Here is a 21,503-nt window from a genome sequence, read left to right as displayed (position 1 = left end):
ACTTATTTTTTTCCAAATACTCAACAGTCTATACTTCAACAGCAGAATGGCAATCTCACAGAATAAACAGTGAAGGTGAAGTCTGCTCAGAATAGTTGTGAATATCATGGTTAAAATATTATTAGAACTTTAAAGTGTAATCGAAGTGCCTTATGTTTCAAATTTCAAATAGCACAGCAAACTTAAGTACTCAGCAAAAAAAAACAAAAAAAAAACATTAAATGCTGGACAAGTAACAACAGTGTAGTAAACAACACATTTCATTTCATTTCATTTTATTTTATTCCAATTTGACAGTTTAATCACAACTTGTGATGGCACCAGAACATTACTGTGTCAGTGTGCGTAAATAACTTGTAATTATAATGTATTGCTAAGTCAGAGCATGCACACTACTAGTGAGTACAGTGTCTGCTTTAATAAATATCTAGCAAATACACAGACATTTACCAGAATGATCTACAATATTGTTACATGATTTAACTTATTCCTGACTTATACCTCAGTGCAATCATCACATTTTTAATTTTAACCTGTATATATACTTTATGACCTGTATATATACTTATAGGTTGTACATATTTCTTATCTGTAGTAAAGTTATCTTTTTGTACATTTTAATAGGAATTATTTGTATTTTAGCAGTATTTGTATTTTTTTTATCATTTGTATTGTATTTAATGTTTGATCTCTGGAGTTTTGTATATTGCCAATATTTTTCAGTATTTTTATGTGATGTTTTTAACAGTCTTTTCCGCACTTAAGAGTTTGCTGCGAAACAGAAACAGAGCTGATAACGAATTTTCATTGTTCCTGTAACATTGACAATAAAGATCTATTCTGCTGTATCCTATCCTATGCGGTTTGTTGTTGTTTCTTGTTTTTCTCCATCTATAATTCAAAGTTAAATGATTTGCTGCCACCTGCTGGACACTTTTGTGTGAACTCTCTTTCTCCTTCCACCCACTGGACAGGAACGTGAAAGAAGAATGAGGAAACAGATTAAAACCAAAGACACATTGGACTAGATTCTTCCACACAGCAGTCACTTTAATAAACAGTGAACTCTCTCCATTCAGATCCATAATTGCACTAAAAATTGCCCTATAACTATATATAAGTTGATACTGTGTCCTTATGTACAGACTTTATATGTACAGAATGTCTTTTTTCTTATTTTAGTTTTGACATGTTTTAATAAATTTATTGTATTTATAATTTACTAGAGACCAAATGTTCCAGCAAGTAACTCCTTGTATGTGTTTACATAGTTGGTGAATAAAGATGATTCTGATTCTGTTGTAGACACACACTATATGGACAAAAGTGTGTGGACACGTTGAATTCAGGTATTTCTTTTCTAACAGGGGTCTGGGATACAAAACAATAATGACTAATAATGTCAGAATATACTTTTATATTGGGATAAATATCATTGCATTGGTTAGTTTAGTTTAAATTATTATCTTTGCTTCCAAAATGACTCAGACATGGTTTTTACTTAATTTCCCTCAACATCGCTTTTGTTTGTTTTTTTAATCCATGACAATGATTTTTAATGTTCTTCCTCTAAATTTCTAAAATATTTTTCATGCTCTAACTGTAAATAATAATTTTCTACCACAACTAACCATCTACTTTCTTCACATCAAACACAGCATGAAAAATCGACCATGAAAGTTTAAAGGAAATATTGATGTTTATAAACTATATGGACAAAAATATTGGGACACATCATGTCTACAGCTGTAAGATGTCCTGTTCATGATGATTTAACATAAAAACAGTGTTGTACAAGTTATTTCCAAGCTGTAATACATTACAGATTACTTGTTACTGTTATTTAAAAGTAACTTCTTACCTTACAATATAATGCATTACATGACTCCTGTATTACTTTTGAGTTACATACAGACTCTCGTCATGCAAGAGACAGGAGAGCCTTGGGATGCAAAAATTTGCGCCCTGAGGTACACGTAGACAGATAGCTCAGTAAGTAACTTAACAATGTACGATGTTCAAACCCCAGCAGAAACACTTGCATTTTTTCCACGTTACTTGCTTTATTTTTTTTTACACAAAAATCAATATTTTTCCATACACTTCCCAATTATGTGATGATTGATAATCCTCCAAACATTACATCTCGTCTCATATTTACAACATCAGTATTTTGTAATTTGTCACACCTCAGGCTTTAATAAGATCTGATAAAGTTTAGGTTCCATTTTACACCTGTTCACATACATAGAAATCCTTGTGCAAAGGACTCTCAGAGCACAAGCATAAAAGATTAAAAGATTCTAAAGATATAAGACATGAACAGTAAAAGGCTGAAAGACAATAATAGAGTGACTTAAATTAAATATATGAAGATTTAAGAAAAATATGTTCATTTTTTAAGATGGCTGACATCTATCTATTAAACTGGATCATCCAACATTTTCAGCCTGTTTACACGACCATAAAAACCCTACACCTGTTAGTAATCAGGTAACTGTAATAATCAGATATGATGCATTTACATGCACTTCACAAATAATCGAAAAACCATGTTTCAGTCTATTATAAGATTACTTCTGGGGTTTTATATAAGTACTGATAGAATCAAACTTCCTGTGATTGCCTTCAGCTCATATTTGACTCAATCACTTCAGTTTTCTATGATTTCTTTTTCTTTCCACACATGCACAGGTACAAGAATGATTAAAAATCTGATTAACAGGTTTACATACATGAGCTCAGCCTCAGTCTGAGTTTGTTCATTTTCTCTACTTCTATTGTTGTCTCCAAATCCATGTCCTTGTAACTGAACCAATCAGGTTCCACTATTATCTGAAACCCATTCCAGTCACATGACTGAGCCTCGTCAGTCCACGCTGCTTCTTTAGGAAACAGGAAAGAACAGTAGATTTGAACGAAACTCCTCCAAAGTAGAAAAACGGCACCACTTTGTTTTACTTTTTAAAAACACAGACATGATGAAAGTCTTGTTGTGTCGTCCTCAGTTAATGACAGCTCTGTGAACATCAGAGATGGTTTTATAAACAGACTATTGGCTGGTTGATAGTCACAAAGAGTTGACTATTAGAATCCTCAGGAAAAAGTCTGAATGGGACCAAATCTGGATTGTGAGTTCAGGAAAAAAAAAAAGTTGATCTATTTTTCTGTCGTGTGGTTTCGAGAGGGACACGTAAATATTGATCTAATCAACTGGATCAAAGTTAACAAGTTTACTGGAGTTTAGGAAAGTGGGCAGTGACGCCGACTTTCCAATGCCGAAGCCAAACTCCAGCATACAGAGGTTCAGTGAATGTGGTCTGGACTCTGTGGATCAGAGTCATGGTTTCAGAGACGCTGTAGAAGGACAGAATACCTGCTGTGTGATCCAGGTACACTCCGATTCTGGATGAAACTGGACCTGAGACACGAACCTGGACACTGTTGTACCGAAATACAGGAGGGTTTTTGTTACAACATAAAGCCCAAGATTTGTCATTGTGTCCAAATTTACATTCATCAGAGTTTCCTTCTCTCTTAATATCCTTATATGCAACTGCGACCTCAACGAACTCCCCACTCCACTCCACCTCCCAGTAACATCGACCAGTCAGACTCTCGCTGCTCAGGACTTGATGAAAGTCACTGAATCTGTCTGGATGATGAGGATAGTCCTGTTTTTGACCAGTACGTGTTACTCTTTTATTCTCCTCAGACAGTGACAGATGTTCATTCACTGTGTTTGGATCCAGTGTGATTTTACATGAATATTGTAAGAAATCTGCTCTGGTCTGTGGTTCAGGATGTTGATTTGACGGTGAAACACAGGTTAAGGTTATGGTTAGGGTTAGGGTTAGGGTTAACACTATCCATAACCATAACCATAACCCTATCCCTGGTTGAGGGTTCCATTCCTCTGTCAGACTGTGCTGTAGTTTATCTCTGAGCTCTGACACAGCTGTCGTCACATCCTCAAAGTAACTCCGAGGACGGATGTCGATGCTGGATGAGTCTGGGTCTTCACTGAGTTCGGACACTGATGGATACTGGAGTAAAAACTGGATGTGGTCGTCTGTGCGTGACAGTTTGTCCATCTCAGCGTCTTTCCTCCTCAGCTCAGTGATCTCCTGCTCCAGCTTCGACTCCAGCTCTTTAACTCGAATCACTTCAGTTTCCTCCTTAGATCTGATCTGCTGCTCCACATCACGCCGTCTTTCTTCCATCAGTTGGGTCAGCTCAGTCAGGATCTTGCCATTCTTCTCCACTGCTTCATCAGCAGAGCGTCTGATGGCCTCCACCTCCTGTTGACACACCTTCACATCTTTCTGTTTGTCTTTGATTCTCTGCTGGATTTTCTGTCGACTCACCTCCAGCTCTGTCTGCCTCTCAGTCCTTTCTGCTGCAGCTGAAACTGTGTCGTGGCCTCTATGTTCATCCACAGAGCACAGATAACAGATACACTGATGATCAGTGCGGCAGAACATCTTCATCACCTCATCATGATGAGAGCAGACGTTCTCCTGGAGCCTCTCCGACGGATCCGCCAGCTTGTGTTTCTTTAACTGAGGTACATCGTGATGAGGCTGAAGGTGTTTGTGGCAGTAGGAGACCAAACACACCAGACAGGACTTGACAGCTTTCAGTTTCCTCCCAGTGCACACATCACAGACCACATCTTCAGCTCCAGCGCAGCAGTGGTCAGCAGCAGCAGGTTCAAGTCCAGTCTTCTTCAGCTGTTCCACTAAAACTGACAACATGGTGGTTTTCACCAGGACAGGCCTGGGTGTGAAGGTCTGTCCACACTGAGGGCAGCTGTGGATGTTCTTCATATCTTCTCCATCCCAGTGTTTTTTAATACAGCTCATACAGTTGCTGTGTCCACAGGGAATAGTCACCGGATCCTTCAGTAGATCCAAGCATATTGAACAGGAAAGTGTTTCCTGATCCAGCTGAACTCCTTTCTGCGCCATTTCTGTTTTGTGTAACAATGACTGGTTCAGTTTCCCTGAGTGAAACCAGTTTGAGCTCTGATCTGTACATGTACAGTGTTCTCTGTCTGCTGTCTGGTTCCACATCATGTTGGCTCCGCCTACCTGGAAACTGTCAGATCTACAGGGGAGGAGTCGAGGTCATGTAAGGACAGAGTAGAGCTGCTGTGTTTGTTTCGACACAGAGGAGAAAGGAGTTCAGTCACTAAGACCAATTCTGTCATAAACACAGTCAGGGTTTAGATTGTTTTACTCATCAGCTTCTGTAGATCATGGTTTTAAGATACTGTCCCCTCATTATTTTTACCAACCCCTGATTAATGATGATTAACGTTGACAATGTACGGTTAAATTGCACTTGAACTACATATATCAGCCTTGTAAATGTCAATGACTACTGCACAAATAACACTATGGATCAATAATTAACCCTGGCAAGGATGTGTTTAAATAAAGGCTGAATTATCAAGTGGTTCCAGGCACAACAAACTCTGCCCCGCACACATATTTTTGTTTGTTTTGGATCCAGCTCATGTCATCATGTCTATGCATGTACTGATGTCAGCATATCAACTGCCTCTATATATGTGCCAAGTAAATTGAAACAAAATTGATGTTTTTATAGACATGAAATTTTCCCATCCATTTCTTTTTTTAAATTCAGAAAAACTTTGAACTTTGACCTACTTTTCCCAAAATGTAATCATATCTATTCTGGGTCACTAGCAGTCTATGAATCCAATTTAGTATGAATTCACCCAATACTTTTGCTGCTACAGGCATTTGAAATTTCACTGATTATAAGTAAATGGGAAAAAAATGATTTAAAAAATTCATAAAAAATTTGAACTTTGACTTACTTTTCCCAAAATGTAATGAGATCTATTCTAGGTCACTCTCAATCTATAAACCCAATTTGGTATAAACTCAACCAATAGTTTTACTGGTAGAGTGTTAAAAAACAAAGAAACAAACAAAGAAACAAACACACCAAACCAAAAACAATACCCCTTGCCTCCCTTTCAGGCGGCTGGCTAAAAATAAATAAATAAATGAATCAAAATATCTTCAGATCCATCTAAAACCCACCCCATAATTCAGCTGCCTTGAGGTTTTTCACTCAGGTCTGAACTGAACTGGTCTGAATGATGATGCAAGTCTTTGCTTCTTATGGTTTGGGGTTATCGTGGGGAGTTCAGATCCCAACGTTACCTTCAAACCATTTAACAAGACCACGCTGAACATTGTAATGACCCTCAGCCCCTCTGGACCATTAGTTCCGCCCTGCACCTACACCCCTGCTGCTAACTAGTGTCTTCCATCTGTCCCATGACCACGCACTGACCTCCAAACACCTGAAAAATATTGGTCAACTCTGACGTGTTGACCTCAATTTGACCTTGAAAATGAAGGTCAAGGTCGACGCCCTATGAATTCTTCACAAGTTTCACCTAAATACCAAACATGACGGAGATCGGTGATTGTGTGAAGAGTAATCGCGTTGACACTGAAGGACGGACAGACGGACGCTGCAAGACAATACCCCTGTGGGCGCTGGCCGAGGGGTAAAAAGCAGAGCAGCGGCTGTCAATTATTATCTTTAATTCATTTAAACAATAATTTGAATAAGTGGAAAAATAAATAGTAAAAATGTGAAAAAGACATGTCTGAAAACGACGACTTGTCCTTAATTCCAGAACCAGCTGAAACAACCACCACAAAAAGTAGAAAAGTAAAAGGATATATAAGAAATATATAGATAGAAATGACAACGATCATAACAACAGTATAAATGTATATATGAAAACATCTATAAACAGAAACAACAACAAACAAGACCAATGACATCTACAAACAATATGTGAATAAAAGTAGTCGTTTACTGTTTTCATTCTTTCAGACATGTGCCCAGTGTTTCCAGTTCCTCAGTAACAATCCTCTGTCTGTCCTAAAAGCCACTAGAAACTGCTAAATCATCACCTCATTTGCATAATTGTAAATGTGCATGTGATGAATGATGTAGGACAGAGGAATAACACTGTGTTAAAGACAAAAAGTAAGTATAAAAACACCATAAATATGTTTAGAACTACAAATGAAATATACTCAAGTCTTGTTTTTTTAACCCACAAAGACCCAAACACCACCGACCAAAACCACCTGCTGATGGAACCTGTTTAATACCTGTTGATCCACTAATCTTATCAATACATGTAAATAATTGGTGTAAAATACAGTCTGTCATTTTTTCATGGTCATTAGATATGACCCATTTGGATGTTCAGAGGCTCCGTAGTTACCGTGGAAACACCGTCATTTACAACATTGATTCACCAGTAAAACCCAAGGAGTTGGATCAATGACAATGGATGGAGATGCTTGATTTTATGTTCAGTTAATGATATATTTTGCTTTAAAAGTCACTTTTTCTTCAGTTTTTTTCTGCTTTGATATAATAACCTTTGAGTATCCTCTGAGCTTTAATGAACATCTACATGATCAGTGAATTAAATGTGAAAAAAACACCTGATTTTCAGTGAAAAATGAAAAATGCAGAGGATAATATTATAATAAATGGTGATAAATCACTTAAATACGATGGAATACTAAGGCCACATAAAAAAATAAAAACACTTGTCACTACAAGAATGAAGTCATAAAATATCAAGATAAAACTCGTAATTTTATAAGAATAAAATCGAATACAAAAAAGTCATAATTTTACAAGAATAAAGTTATAATATTAGGTGAATAAAGTTGTAGTTTAAAAAAAGTCATAATTTAATGAAAACAATGCTGTACTTTTATGAGATTAAAGTCATAATACTTTGAAAATAATTCGCAATAATGCAATAAAAAGTCATAATTTATATATTGAAGCCTTAAGCCTTGTTGATGACAGAGTTTCTGATTACAGCGAACACAAGTGAAGCAGCAACTTTCACTTCTGTTGGACCGAACGAAACCCAAGTAAAGTAGAACCTCACAAAATGTTCCTAGTTCTTCATTGTGTGATGAGTGGGTATGATTTTATTCTTCTAAATTATGATATTTTTCCTGCCTGTTTAAAATTACGACATTATTCCAGTAATATTATGGCTTTATTCTCAAATATTACGACTTTATTCTCAGAAAATTATGAAATGATTTTTGTATTTGACTTTGACTTGAAATTTTCCGACTTTATTCTCATAGTGCAGGTGTTTTTCTATTCTATTCTATTCTATTCTATTCTATTCTATTCTATTCTATTCTATTCTATTCTATTCAGTATGTGAGATGAATCCAGTTATTTAAATTCGTTTCACTGAGGTTTGTTGCCATTTCTACTCCATCTATAATTCAAAGTTAAATGATTTGCTGCCACCTGCTGGACACTTTTGTGTGAACTCTTCTCCTTCCACCCACTGAACAGGAATGTGGAAGAAGAATGAGGAAACATTAAAACCAAAGACACGTTGGACTAGATTCTTCCACACAGCAGTCACTTTAATAAACAGTGAACTCTCTCCATTCAGATCCATAATTGCACTAAAAATTGCCCCATAACTGTATAGAAGTTGATACTGTGTCCTTATGTACAGACTTTATATGTATAGTGTCTTGTTTTCTTATTTTAGTTTTGACATGTTTAATAAATATATTGTATTTATAATTTACTACAGACCAAATGCACCAGCAATTAACTCCTTGTATGTGTTTACATAGTTGGTGAATAAAGATGATTCTGATTCTGTTGTAGAGACACACATGAAATGGACAAAAGTATGTGGACACATTGAATTCAGGTGTTCCTTTTCTCACAGGGGTCTGGGATTCCAAACAATAATGACTAATAATGTCAGAATATACTTTTATATAGGGATAAATATCATTGCATTGGTTAGTTTGGTTTAAATAATTATCTTTGCTTCCAAAATGACTCAGACATGGTTTTTTACTTCATTTCACTCAACATTGATTTTGTTTGTTGTTTTAATCCATGACTATGATTTTAAATGTTATTCTTCTAATTTCTAAAATAGTTTTCATGCTCTGACTATAAATAATAATTTTCTACCACAACCAACCATCTACTTTCTTCACATCAAACATAGCAAGAAAAATCTACCATGAAACTTGAAGGAAACATTGATGTTTATAAACTATATGGACATAAATATTGGGACATATCATGTCTACAGCTGTAAGATGTCCTGTTCATGATGATTTAAGATAAAAACAGTGTTGTACAAGTTACTTCCAAATTGTAATACAGATTACTTGTTAGTGTTATTTAAAAGTAATTCCATACTTTACAACATAATGCATTACAAGACCCCAGTATTACTTTTGAGTTACATACAAACTCTCATCATAAATGTCCCCCCCATGCAAGATACATGAGAGCGTTGGGATGCAAAAATTTGTGCCCTGAAGTACATGTAGACGGATAGCTCAGTAAGTAACTCTACAGTCTACGATGTTCAAACCCCAGCAGGAACACTTGCATTTTTTCCACATTTTACTTGCTTTATTTTTTTATGCACAAATCAATATTTTTCCATACACTTCCCCATTATGTGATGATTGATATTTCTCCTAACATACATCTTGTCTCATATTTACAACATCAGTATTTTGTAATTTGTCACACCTCAGGCTTTAATAAGATCTGATAAAGTTTCGGTTCCATTTTTACATCTGTTCATGTACACAGAAATCCCTGTGCAGAGGACTCTCAGAGTACAAGCATGAAAGAGTAAAATATTCTAAAGGTATAAGACATAAACAATAAAAACACTAAAAGACAATAATACAGTGACTTAAATTAAATATATGAAGATTTAAGAAAAATGTCTTCATTTTATAAGATGGCTGACATCTATCTATTGAATTGGATCATCCAACATTTTCAGCCTGTTTCCATGACCATAAAAACCCTATACCTGTTAGTAATCAGATAACTGTAATAATCAGACATGATGCGTTACATACACTTCACAAATAATCAAAAACCATGTTTCCATGTTTCAGTCTATTATAAGATTACTTCTGGGGTTTGTACATAAGTAGTGACAGAATAAAACTTCCTGTGATTGTCTTCAGCTCTTATTTGACTCAATCACTTCAGTTTTCTATGATTTCTTTCTTTTTTTCATATATGCACAGATACAAGAATAAACTAAATCTGATTAACAGGTTTACATACATGAGCTCAGCCTCCGTCTGAGTTTGTTCATTATCTCCACTTCTATCGTTGTCTCCAAATCCATGTCCATGTATTTGTAACTGAACCAATCAGGTTCCACTATTATCTGAAACCCATTCCAGTCACATGACTGAGCATCGTCAGTCCACGCTGATTCTTTAGGAAACAGCAAAGAACACTAGATTTGAACTAAACTCCTCCAAAGTAGAAAAACGGCACCACTTTGTTTTACTTTTTAAAAACACAGACATGATGAAAGTCTTGTTGTGTCGTCCTCAGTTAATGACAGCTCTGTGAACATCAGAGATGGTTTTATAAACAGACGATTGGCTGGTTGATAGTCACATACAGTTGACTATTACAATCCTCAGGAAAAAGTCTGAATGGGACCAAATCTGGATTGTGAGTTCACGAAAAAAAAAGTTGATCTATTTTTCTGTCATGTGTTTTAGAGACAGATTCATGAAGACGGATCTGATCAACTGGATCAAAGTTAACAATGAGTTTACTGGAGTTTTGGAAAGTAGGCAGTGTCTCCATTGTACCAAAGCCAAACTCCAGCATACAGAGGTTCAGTGAATGTGGTCTGGACTCTGTGGATCAGAGTCATGGTTTCAGAGAAGGGCTGTAGGCTGTAGAAGGACAGATTACCTGCTGTGTGATCGAGGTACACTCCGATTCTGGACGAAACTGGACCTGAGACAGGATACTGGACATTGTTGTACCAAAATAGAGGAGTATTTTTGTTACAATATAAAGCCCATGATTTGTCATTGTGTCCAAATTTACATCATCAGAGTTTCCTTTCTCTTAATATCCTTATATGCGACTGCGACCCAAACGTCCCCCCCCACTCCACTCCACCTCCCAGTAACAGTAACCAGTCAGACTCTCTCTGCTCAGGACCTGAAAGCAGCCTCTGAATCTGTCTGGATGATGAGGATAGTTCTGTGTCTGTCTCATAACTGTTACTCTTTATTCTCCTCAGACAGTAACAGATATTCATTCACTGTGTTTGGATCCAGTGTGATTTCACATGAATATTGCAAGAAATCTGTTCTGGTCTGTGGTTCAGGATGTTGATTGACGGTGAAACATGGCATATAGTTAGGATTAGATTACCCTAACCCTAACCATAACCTAAACCTAACCCTGGTGATGGTCCAAATCCTCTCTCAGACTGTGCTGTAGTTTATCTCTGAGCTCTGACACAGCTGTCGTCACATCCTCAAAGTAACTCCGAGGACGGATGTCGATGTTGGATGAGTCTGGATCTTCTCTGAGTTTGGACACTGATGGATACTGGAGTAAAAACTGGATGTGGTCGTCTGTGCGTGACAGTTTGTCCATCTCAGCGTCTTTCCTCCTCAGCTCAGTGATCTCCTGCTCCAGCTTCGACTCCAGCTCTTTGACTCGATTCACTTCAGTTTCCTCCTTGGATCTGATCTGCTGCTTCACTTTACGCCTTCTTTCCTCCATGAGTCGGATCTGCTCAGTCAGGATCTTGTGGTTTTTCTTCACTGCCTCGTCAGCAGAGCGACTGATGGTCTTCACCTCCTGTTGAAGCACCTTCACATTTTTCTGTTTGTCTTTGATTCTCTGCTGAATTTTCTGTCGACTCACCTCCAGCTCTGTCTGCCTCTCAGTCCTTTCTGCTGCAGATGTGACTGTGTTGTGGCCTTTATGTTCATCCACAGAGCAACGATAACAAATACACTGATGATCAGTGAGGCAGAACATCTTCATCACCTCACCATGACGAGAGCAGACGTTCTCCTGGAGCTTCTCCAACGGATCCATCAGCTTGTGTTTCTTAAAAGCAGCAGATTCATGATGAGGCTGAAGGTGTTTGTCACAGTAAGAAGCCAAACACACCAGACAGGACTTGACAGCTTTCAGTTTCCTCCCAGTGCACACATCACAGACCACATCTTCAGCTCCAGCGTAGCAGTGGTCAGCAGCAGCAGGTTCAAGTCCAGTCTTCTTCAGCTGTTCCACTAAATCTGCCAACATGGTGGTTTTGACCAGGACAGGCCTGGGTATGAAGGTCTGTCTGCACTGAGGGCAGCTGTTATTCCTGTCCGCTTCATCCCAGTGTTTTTTAATACAGCTCATACAGTTGCTGTGTCCACAGGGAATAGTCACCGGATCCTTCAGTAGATCCAAACAGATCGAACAGGAAAGTGTTTCCTGATCCAGCTGAACTCCTTTCTGCGCCATTTCTGCTTTATGTAACAACAACTGTTAAGTTAAGTTTCACTTTGAGTGAAAACAGTTTGAGCTCTGATCTGTACATGCAGTGTTTCCTGTTTACTGTCTTAATCCACATCATGTTGACTCCACCCACCTGGAAACTGTCAGATCTGCAGGGGAGGAGTCGAGGTCATGTAAGGACAGAGCGGAGCTGCTCTGTTTGTTTCGACACAGAGGAGAAAAAAGTTCAGTCTCTAAGACCAATTCTGTCATAAACACAGTCAGGGTTTGGACTGTTTTTACTCATCAGCTGCTGTAGATCGTGGTTTGAAGATACTGTCCCCTCATTATTTTCACCAACACCTGATTAACGATGACTAAAGTCGACTATGGATGGTTAAAATGTACTTGAACTACATTTATGAGCCTTGTAAATGTCAATGACCACTGCACAAATAACACTATGGATCAATAATTAACCCTGGCAAGGGTGTGTTTGAAGCTCCTTTTTCATGATAATATTCAGACAGTTCAGATGAAGGTATGAAAAGAGAAGTAGGGCATTAACTGAAAACATACAATAAACATAAGGTGCTGCACAGTTTTAATCCACCTCGGCCAAATATAGTGTAAGATTCTGTTGAAAGTTACTGCCCTATGATTTCCATTAGACTGTCTTTGTGTAAAATTTATTACATACATATTTATATTTGAAAGTACTCAGATATTTTAACTGCACAAGACACAAGGCCATTTGACCTTGAAAAAGTAGGTTAATGTCACCTATTTTCAGTATTCTTCTGTTCCATGCCAAGATGCATCCACAGTATAAATTTGGTGCAGATATCTCAGTGCATTCTACAGATAATGTGATTATGTCGTTTAATGGACAGACAGACAGACAGACAGACAGACAGACAGACAGACAGATGACCAAACAATTACAATATCCCTCAGCTGAGGGGTAAAAAACTGCTTAAATATGACTGATTAGTACAGTTTCAGTGTTTGTAGGTGAACATTTAGGTGAAAATTCAAAGTGGCATTAGTAGAAACTTTCCCACATTAGAAAAAGCTCACATTCACAAAATAAAAGCCCCTTTAAGAGGTGAATGGTTTCTGTCCAATGAAACACTGGAAGACTTTTATTTTGTAGCAGTTGTGGAAGTGTTTCATTCCTGTTAATGTCACCAACAAGAGTGGAATAAAATTAGGTTTTGTTCTAAAAACACCCACCTTTACCTGATAAACAGAAGAAATAATGACAGAAAAGAAATAAAGGTCTGGACCTGATTTGAGGAATGCAGGATACCTATATATTCACCTATATTTACAGTCCTGCGTAAAAGTCTAATTCCACCTTTTTCTGTGTGTTTTTTCAGGGTTGAAATGATCGTACATATTTATTTCTAATTCTGTTTTGTTCACATAGAATAAGAAAATATAGGAAAAATGTGCAAAGCCTTAAAAGACACAAAAAAACTGAACTAAATGTGTTGTAAAAGTTAAAGTCACTATTTGTTATGACCTCTGACCCTATGACAAGAAGAAGGATCATTAGACTGTTATAGCTCAGGACCAGGACCAGTTGCAGTGATGCTGAATGTTCTGGGTGAAAATGCAGACTCTTACCTTTCAAAAGAGGCCAGGACCATGTCTGTACTGGAAATGGCTCAGAAAAAAATATGAATTAAATATCTTTAAGACTTTATTTAGATGTTTTAGGCCAAAATGGGTAGAATTTAAAGGGGTTAATCTCATTGAGTCATTTTTCATTGTTAAAAAAGGCTGAATTATCAAGTGGTTCCAGGCACAACAAACCCCGACCCTTGCACATATTTCAGTTATTTTGGCATCGATGCAGCTCATGTCATCATGTCTATGCATGTAGTGAAATCAGCATATCACTTGCCTCTATATATGTGCCAAGTTTTAAGTAAACTGAAACAAAATTGATGTTTTTATAGATGTGAAATTTTCCTCATTATAAGTAAATGGGAGAAATTTTTTATTTGTTTTTAATTCATAGAAAACTTGAACTTTGACCTACTTTTCCCAAAATGTGATCACATCTATTCTGGGTCACTAGCAGTCTATGAATCCAATTTAGTATGAATTCACCCAATACTTTTGCTGCTACAGGCATTTGAAATTTTGCTGATTATAAGTAAATGGGAAAAAAAGATTTAAAAAATTCATAAAAAATTTGAACTTTGACTTACTTTTCCCAAATGTAATGAGATCTATTCTAGGTCACTCTCAATCTATAAACCCAATTTGGTATAAACTCAACCAATAGTTTTACTGGTAGAGTGTTTAAAAAACAAAGAAACAAACAAAGAAACAAACACACCAAACCAAAAACAATACCCTTGCCTCCCTTTCGGGCGGCTGGCTAAAAATAAATAAATAAATGAATCAAAATATCTTCAGATCCATCTAAAACCCACCCCATAATTCAGCTGCCTTGAGGTTTTTCACTCAGGTCTGAACTGAACTGGTCTGAATGATGATGCAAGTCTTTGCTTCTTATGGTTTGGGGTTATCGTGGGGAGTTCAGATCCCAACGTTACCTTCAAAACCATTTAACAAGACCACGCTGAACATTGTAATGACCCTCAGCCCCTCTGGACCATGAGTTCTGCCCTGCACCTACACCCCTGCTGCTAACTAGTGTCTTCCATCTGTCCCATGACCACGCACTGACCTCCAAACACCTGAAAAATATTGGTCAACTCTGACGTGTTGACCTCAATTTGACCTTGAAAATGAAGGTCAAGGTCGACGCCCTATGAATTCTTCACAAGTTTCACCTAAATACCAAACATGACGGAGATCAGTGATTGTGTGAAGAGTAATCGCGTTGACACTGAAGGACGGACAGACGGACGCTGCAAGACAATACCCCTGTGGGCGCTGGCCGAGGGGTAAAAAGCAGAGCAGCGGCTGTCAATTATTATCTTTAATTCATTTAAACAATAATTTGAATAAGTGAAAAAATAAATAGTAAAAATGTGAAAAAGACATGTCTGAAAACGACGACTTGTCCTTAATTCCAGAACCAGCTGAAACAACCACCACAAAAAGTAGAAAAGTAAAAGGATATATAAGAAATATATAGATAGAAATGACAACGATCATAACAACAGTATAAATGTATATATGAAAACATCTATAGACAGAAACAACAACAAACAAGACCAATGACATCTACAAACAATATGTGAATAAAAGTAGTCGTTTACTGTTTTCATTCTTTCAGACATGTGCCCAGTGTTTCCAGTTCCTCAGTAACAATCCTCTGTCTGTCCTAAAAGCCACTAGAAACTGCTAAATCATCACCTCATTTGCATAACTGTAAATGTGCATGTGATGAATGATGTAGGACAGAGGAATAACACTGTGTTAAAGACAAAAAGTAAGTATAAAAACACCATAAATATGTTTAGAACTACAAATGAAATATACTCAAGTCTTGTTTTTTTAACCCACAAAGACCCAAACATCACCACCGACCAAAACCACCTGCTGATGGAACCTGTTTAATACCTGTTGATCCACTAATCCTATCAATACATGTAAATAATTGGTGTAAAATACAGTCTGTCATCTTTTCATGGTCATCAGATATGACCCATTTGGATGTTCAGAGGCGCCGTAGTTACCGTGGAAACACCGTCATTTACAACATTGATTCACCAGTAAAACCCAAGGAGTTGGATCAATGACAATGGATAGAGATGCTTGATTTTATGTTCAGTTAATGATATATTTTGCTTTAAAAGTCACTTTTTCTTCAGTTTTTTTCTGCTTTTGATATAATAACCTTTGAGTATCCTCTGAGCTTTAATGAACATCTACATGATCAGTGAATTAAATGTGAAAAAACACCTGATTTTCAGTGAAAAATGAAAAATGCAGAGGATAATATCATAATAAATGGTGATAAATCACTTAAATACGATGGAATACTAAGGCCACATAAGAAAATAAAAACACTTGTCACTACAAGAATGAAGTCATAAAATATCAAGATAAAACTCGTAATTTTATAAGAATAAAATCGAATACAAAAAGTCATAATTTTACAAGAATAAAGTTATAATATTAGGTGAATAAAGTTGTAGTTTAAAAAAAGTCATAATTTAATGAAAACAATGCTGTACTTTTATGAGATTAAAGTCATAATACTTTGAAAATAAATTCGCAATAATGCAATAAAAAGTCATAATTTATACATTGTAAGCCTTAAGCCTTGTTGATGACAGAGTTTCTGATTACAGCGAACACAAGTGAAGCAGCAACTTTCACTTCTGTTGGACCGAACGAAACCCAAGTAAAAGTAGAACCTCACAAAATGTTCCTAGTTCTTCATTGTGTGATGAGTGGGTATGATTTTATTCTTCTAAATTATGATATTTTTCCTGCCTGTTTTAAAATTACGACATTATTCCAGTAATATTATGGCTTTATTCTCAAAATATTACGACTTTATTCTCAGAAAATTATGAAATGATTTTTGTATTTGACTTTGACTTGAAATTTTCCGACTTTATTCTCATAGTGCAGGTGTTTTTCTATTCTATTCTATTCTATTCTATTCTATTCTATTCTATTCTATTCAGTATGTGAGATGAATCCAGTTATTTAAATTCGTTTCACTGAGGTTTGTTGCCATTTCTACTCCATCTATAATTCAAAGTTAAATGATTTGCTGCCACCTGCTGGACACTTTTGTGTGAACTCTTCTCCTTCCACCCACTGAACAGGAATGTGGAAGAAGAATGAGGAAACATTAAAACCAAAGACACGTTGGACTAGATTCTTCCACACAGCAGTCACTTTAATAAACAGTGAACTCTCTCCATTCAGATCCATAATTGCACTAAAAATTGCCCCATAACTGTATAGAAGTTGATACTGTGTCCTTATGTACAGACTTTATATGTATAGTGTCTTGTTTTCCTTATTTAGTTTTGACATGTTTTAATAAATATATTGTATTTATAATTTACTACAGACCAAATGCACCAGCAATTAACTCCTTGTATGTGTTTACATAGTTGGTGAATAAAGATGATTCTGATTCTGTTGTAGAGACACACATGAAATGGACAAAAGTATGTGGACAAATTGAATTCAGGTGTTCCTTTTCTCACAGGGGTCTGGGATTCCAAACAATAATGACTAATAATGTCAGAATATACTTTTATATAGGGATAAATATCATTGCATTGGTTAGTTTGGTTTAAATAATTATCTTTGCTTCCAAAATGACTCAGACATGGTTTTTACTTCATTTCACTCAACATTGATTTTGTTTGTTGTTTTAATCCATGACTATGATTTTAAATGTTATTCTTCTAAATTTCTAAAATAGTTTTCATGCTCTGACTATAAATAATAATTTTCTACCACAACCAACCATCTACTTTCTTCACATCAAACATAGCAAGAAAAATCTACCATGAAACTTGAAGGAAACATTGATGTTTATAAACTATATGGACATAAATATTGGGACATATCATGTCTACAGCTGTAAGATGTCCTGTTCATGATGATTTAAGATAAAAACAGTGTTGTACAAGTTACTTCCAAATTGTAATACAGATTACTTGTTAGTGTTATTTAAAAGTAATTCCATACTTTACAACATAATGCATTACAAGACCCCAGTATTACTTTTGAGTTACATACAAACTCTCATCATAAATGTCCCCCCCATGCAAGATACATGAGAGCATTGGGATGCAAAAATTTGTGCCCTGAAGTACATGTAGACGGATAGCTCAGTAAGTAACTCTACAGTCTACGATGTTCAAACCCCAGCAGGAACACTTGCATTTTTTCCACATTTTACTTGCTTTATTTTTTTATGCACAAATCAATATTTTTCCATACACTTCCCCATTATGTGATGATTGATATTTCTCCTAACATTACATCTTGTCTCATATTACAACATCAGTATTTTGTAATTTGTCACACCTCAGGCTTTAATAAGATCTGATAAAGTTTCGGTTCCATTTTTACATCTGTTCATGTACACAGAAATCCCTGTGCAGAGGACTCTCAGAGTACAAGCATGAAGAGTAAAATATTCTAAAGGTATAAGACATAAACAATAAAAACACTAAAAGACAATAATACAGTGACTTAAATTAAATATATGAAGATTTAAGAAAAATGTCTTCATTTTATAAGATGGCTGACATCTATCTATTGAATTGGATCATCCAACATTTTCAGCCTGTTTCCATGACCATAAAAACCCTATACCTGTTAGTAATCAGATAACTGTAATAATCAGACATGATGCATTTACATACACTTCACAAATAATCAAAAACCATGTTTCCATGTTTCAGTCTATTATAAGATTACTTCTGGGGTTTGTACATAAGTAGTGACAGAATAAAACTTCCTGTGATTGTCTTCAGCTCTTATTTGACTCAATCACTTCAGTTTTCTATGATTTCTTTCTTTTTTTCATATATGCACAGATACAAGAATAAACTAAATCTGATTAACAGGTTTACATACATGAGCTCAGCCTCCGTCTGAGTTTGTTCATTATCTCCACTTCTATCGTTGTCTCCAAATCCATGTCCATGTATTTGTAACTGAACCAATCAGGTTCCACTATTATCTGAAACCCATTCCAGTCACATGACTGAGCATCGTCAGTCCACGCTGATTCTTTAGGAAACAGCAAAGAACACTAGATTTGAACTAAACTCCTCCAAAGTAGAAAAACGGCACCACTTTGTTTTACTTTTTAAAAACACAGACATGATGAAAGTCTTGTTGTGTCGTCCTCAGTTAATGACAGCTCTGTGAACATCAGAGATGGTTTTATAAACAGACGATTGGCTGGTTGATAGTCACATACAGTTGACTATTACAATCCTCAGGAAAAAGTCTGAATGGGACCAAATCTGGATTGTGAGTTCACGAAAAAAAAAAGTTGATCTATTTTTCTGTCATGTGTTTTAGAGACAGATTCATGAAGACGGATCTGATCAACTGGATCAAAGTTAACAATGAGTTTACTGGAGTTTTGGAAAGTAGGCAGTGTCTCCATTGTACCAAAGCCAAACTCCAGCATACAGAGGTTCAGTGAATGTGGTCTGGACTCTGTGGATCAGAGTCATGGTTTCAGAGAAGGGCTGTAGGCTGTAGAAGGACAGATTACCTGCTGTGTGATCGAGGTACACTCCGATTCTGGACGAAACTGGACCTGAGACAGGATACTGGACATTGTTGTACCAAAATAGAGGAGTATTTTTGTTACAATATAAAGCCCATGATTTGTCATTGTGTCCAAATTTACATTCATCAGAGTTTCCTTTTCTCTTAATATCCTTATATGCGACTGCGACCCAAACGTCCCCCCCACTCCACTCCACCTCCCAGTAACAGTAACCAGTCAGACTCTCTCTGCTCAGGACCTGAAAGCAGCCTCTGAATCTGTCTGGATGATGAGGATAGTTCTGTGTCTGTCTCATAACTGTTACTCTTTTATTCTCCTCAGACAGTAACAGATATTCATTCACTGTGTTTGGATCCAGTGTGATTTCACATGAATATTGCAAGAAATCTGTTCTGGTCTGTGGTTCAGGATGTTGATTTGACGGTGAAACATGGCATATAGTTAGGATTAGGATTAACCCTAACCCTAACCATAACCTTAAACCTAACCCTGGTTGATGGTCCAAATCCTCTCTCAGACTGTGCTGTAGTTTATCTCTGAGCTCTGACACAGCTGTCGTCACATCCTCAAAGTAACTCCGAGGACGGATGTCGATGTTGGATGAGTCTGGATCTTCTCTGAGTTTGGACACTGATGGATACTGGAGTAAAAACTGGATGTGGTCGTCTGTGCGTGACAGTTTGTCCATCTCAGCGTCTTTCCTCCTCAGCTCAGTGATCTCCTGCTCCAGCTTCGACTCCAGCTCTTTGACTCGATTCACTTCAGTTTCCTCCTTGGATCTGATCTGCTGCTTCACTTTACGCCTTCTTTCCTCCATGAGTCGGATCTGCTCAGTCAGGATCTTGTGGTTTTTCTTCACTGCCTCGTCAGCAGAGCGACTGATGGTCTTCACCTCCTGTTGAAGCACCTTCACATTTTTCTGTTTGTCTTTGATTCTCTGCTGAATTTTCTGTCGACTCACCTCCAGCTCTGTCTGCCTCTCAGTCCTTTCTGCTGCAGATGTGACTGTGTTGTGGCCTTTATGTTCATCCACAGAGCAACGATAACAAATACACTGATGATCAGTGAGGCAGAACATCTTCATCACCTCACCATGACGAGAGCAGACGTTCTCCTGGAGCTTCTCCAACGGATCCATCAGCTTGTGTTTCTTAAAAGCAGCAGATTCATGATGAGGCTGAAGGTGTTTGTCACAGTAAGAAGCCAAACACACCAGACAGGACTTGACAGCTTTCAGTTTCCTCCCAGTGCACACATCACAGACCACATCTTCAGCTCCAGCGTAGCAGTGGTCAGCAGCAGCAGGTTCAAGTCCAGTCTTCTTCAGCTGTTCCACTAAATCTGCCAACATGGTGGTTTTGACCAGGACAGGCCTGGGTATGAAGGTCTGTCTGCACTGAGGGCAGCTGTTATTCCTGTCCGCTTCATCCCAGTGTTTTTTAATACAGCTCATACAGTTGCTGTGTCCACAGGGAATAGTCACCGGATCCTTCAGTAGATCCAAACAGATCGAACAGGAAAGTGTTTCCTGATCCAGCTGAACTCCTTTCTGCGCCATTTCTGCTTTATGTAACAACAACTGTTAAGTTAAGTTTCACTTTGAGTGAAAACAGTTTGAGCTCTGATCTGTACATGCAGTGTTTCCTGTTTACTGTCTTAATCCACATCATGTTGACTCCACCCACCTGGAAACTGTCAGATCTGCAGGGGAGGAGTCGAGGTCATGTAAGGACAGAGCGGAGCTGCTCTGTTTGTTTCGACACAGAGGAGAAAAAAGTTCAGTCTCTAAGACCAATTCTGTCATAAACACAGTCAGGGTTTGGACTGTTTTACTCATCAGCTGCTGTAGATCGTGGTTTGAAGATACTGTCCCCTCATTATTTTCACCAACACCTGATTAACGATGACTAAAGTC

The 21,503-nt window shown here is 37.1% G+C and overlaps 2 protein-coding genes and 1 pseudogene across 2 annotated transcripts; all 3 read right to left on the bottom strand.

Moving 5' to 3' along the window:
* Positions 1 to 2,638: 2,638 nt before the first annotated feature.
* LOC115437626 (tripartite motif-containing protein 16-like) lies at positions 2,639 to 4,991 on the bottom strand. The gene has a single exon (XM_030160913.1). The coding sequence runs from the start codon at positions 4,968 to 4,970 to the stop codon at positions 3,234 to 3,236; it is 1,737 nt and encodes a 578-aa protein (XP_030016773.1). The 5' UTR covers positions 4,971 to 4,991; the 3' UTR covers positions 2,639 to 3,233.
* A 4,168-nt stretch (positions 4,992 to 9,159) lies between these two features.
* LOC115437430 (tripartite motif-containing protein 16-like) lies at positions 9,160 to 12,490 on the bottom strand (annotated as a pseudogene).
* Positions 12,491 to 18,469: 5,979 nt separating this feature from the next.
* On the bottom strand, positions 18,470 to 21,237 carry LOC115437627 (tripartite motif-containing protein 16-like). The gene has a single exon (XM_030160914.1). It carries the CDS (start codon positions 21,144 to 21,146, stop codon positions 19,425 to 19,427), a length of 1,722 nt encoding a protein of 573 aa, XP_030016774.1. The 5' UTR covers positions 21,147 to 21,237; the 3' UTR covers positions 18,470 to 19,424.
* Between the last annotated feature and the right edge of the window lie 266 nt (positions 21,238 to 21,503).

This window comes from Sphaeramia orbicularis, chromosome 17 (assembly GCF_902148855.1).
Source record: "Sphaeramia orbicularis chromosome 17, fSphaOr1.1, whole genome shotgun sequence".
Classification (NCBI taxonomy): domain Eukaryota; kingdom Metazoa; phylum Chordata; class Actinopteri; order Kurtiformes; family Apogonidae; genus Sphaeramia; species Sphaeramia orbicularis.
The sequence above is the reverse complement of the archived record's forward strand: the minus strand, read 5'-3'. Positions and strand labels throughout refer to the sequence as shown.

Bases quoted from the DNA above. Each gene is read 5' to 3' on its own strand.
- LOC115437627 (XM_030160914.1), bottom strand. From the start codon at position 21,146: ATGGCGCAGAAAGGAGTTCAGCTGGATCAGGAAACACTTTCCTGTTCG.
- LOC115437626 (XM_030160913.1), bottom strand. From the start codon at position 4,970: ATGGCGCAGAAAGGAGTTCAGCTGGATCAGGAAACACTTTCCTGTTCA.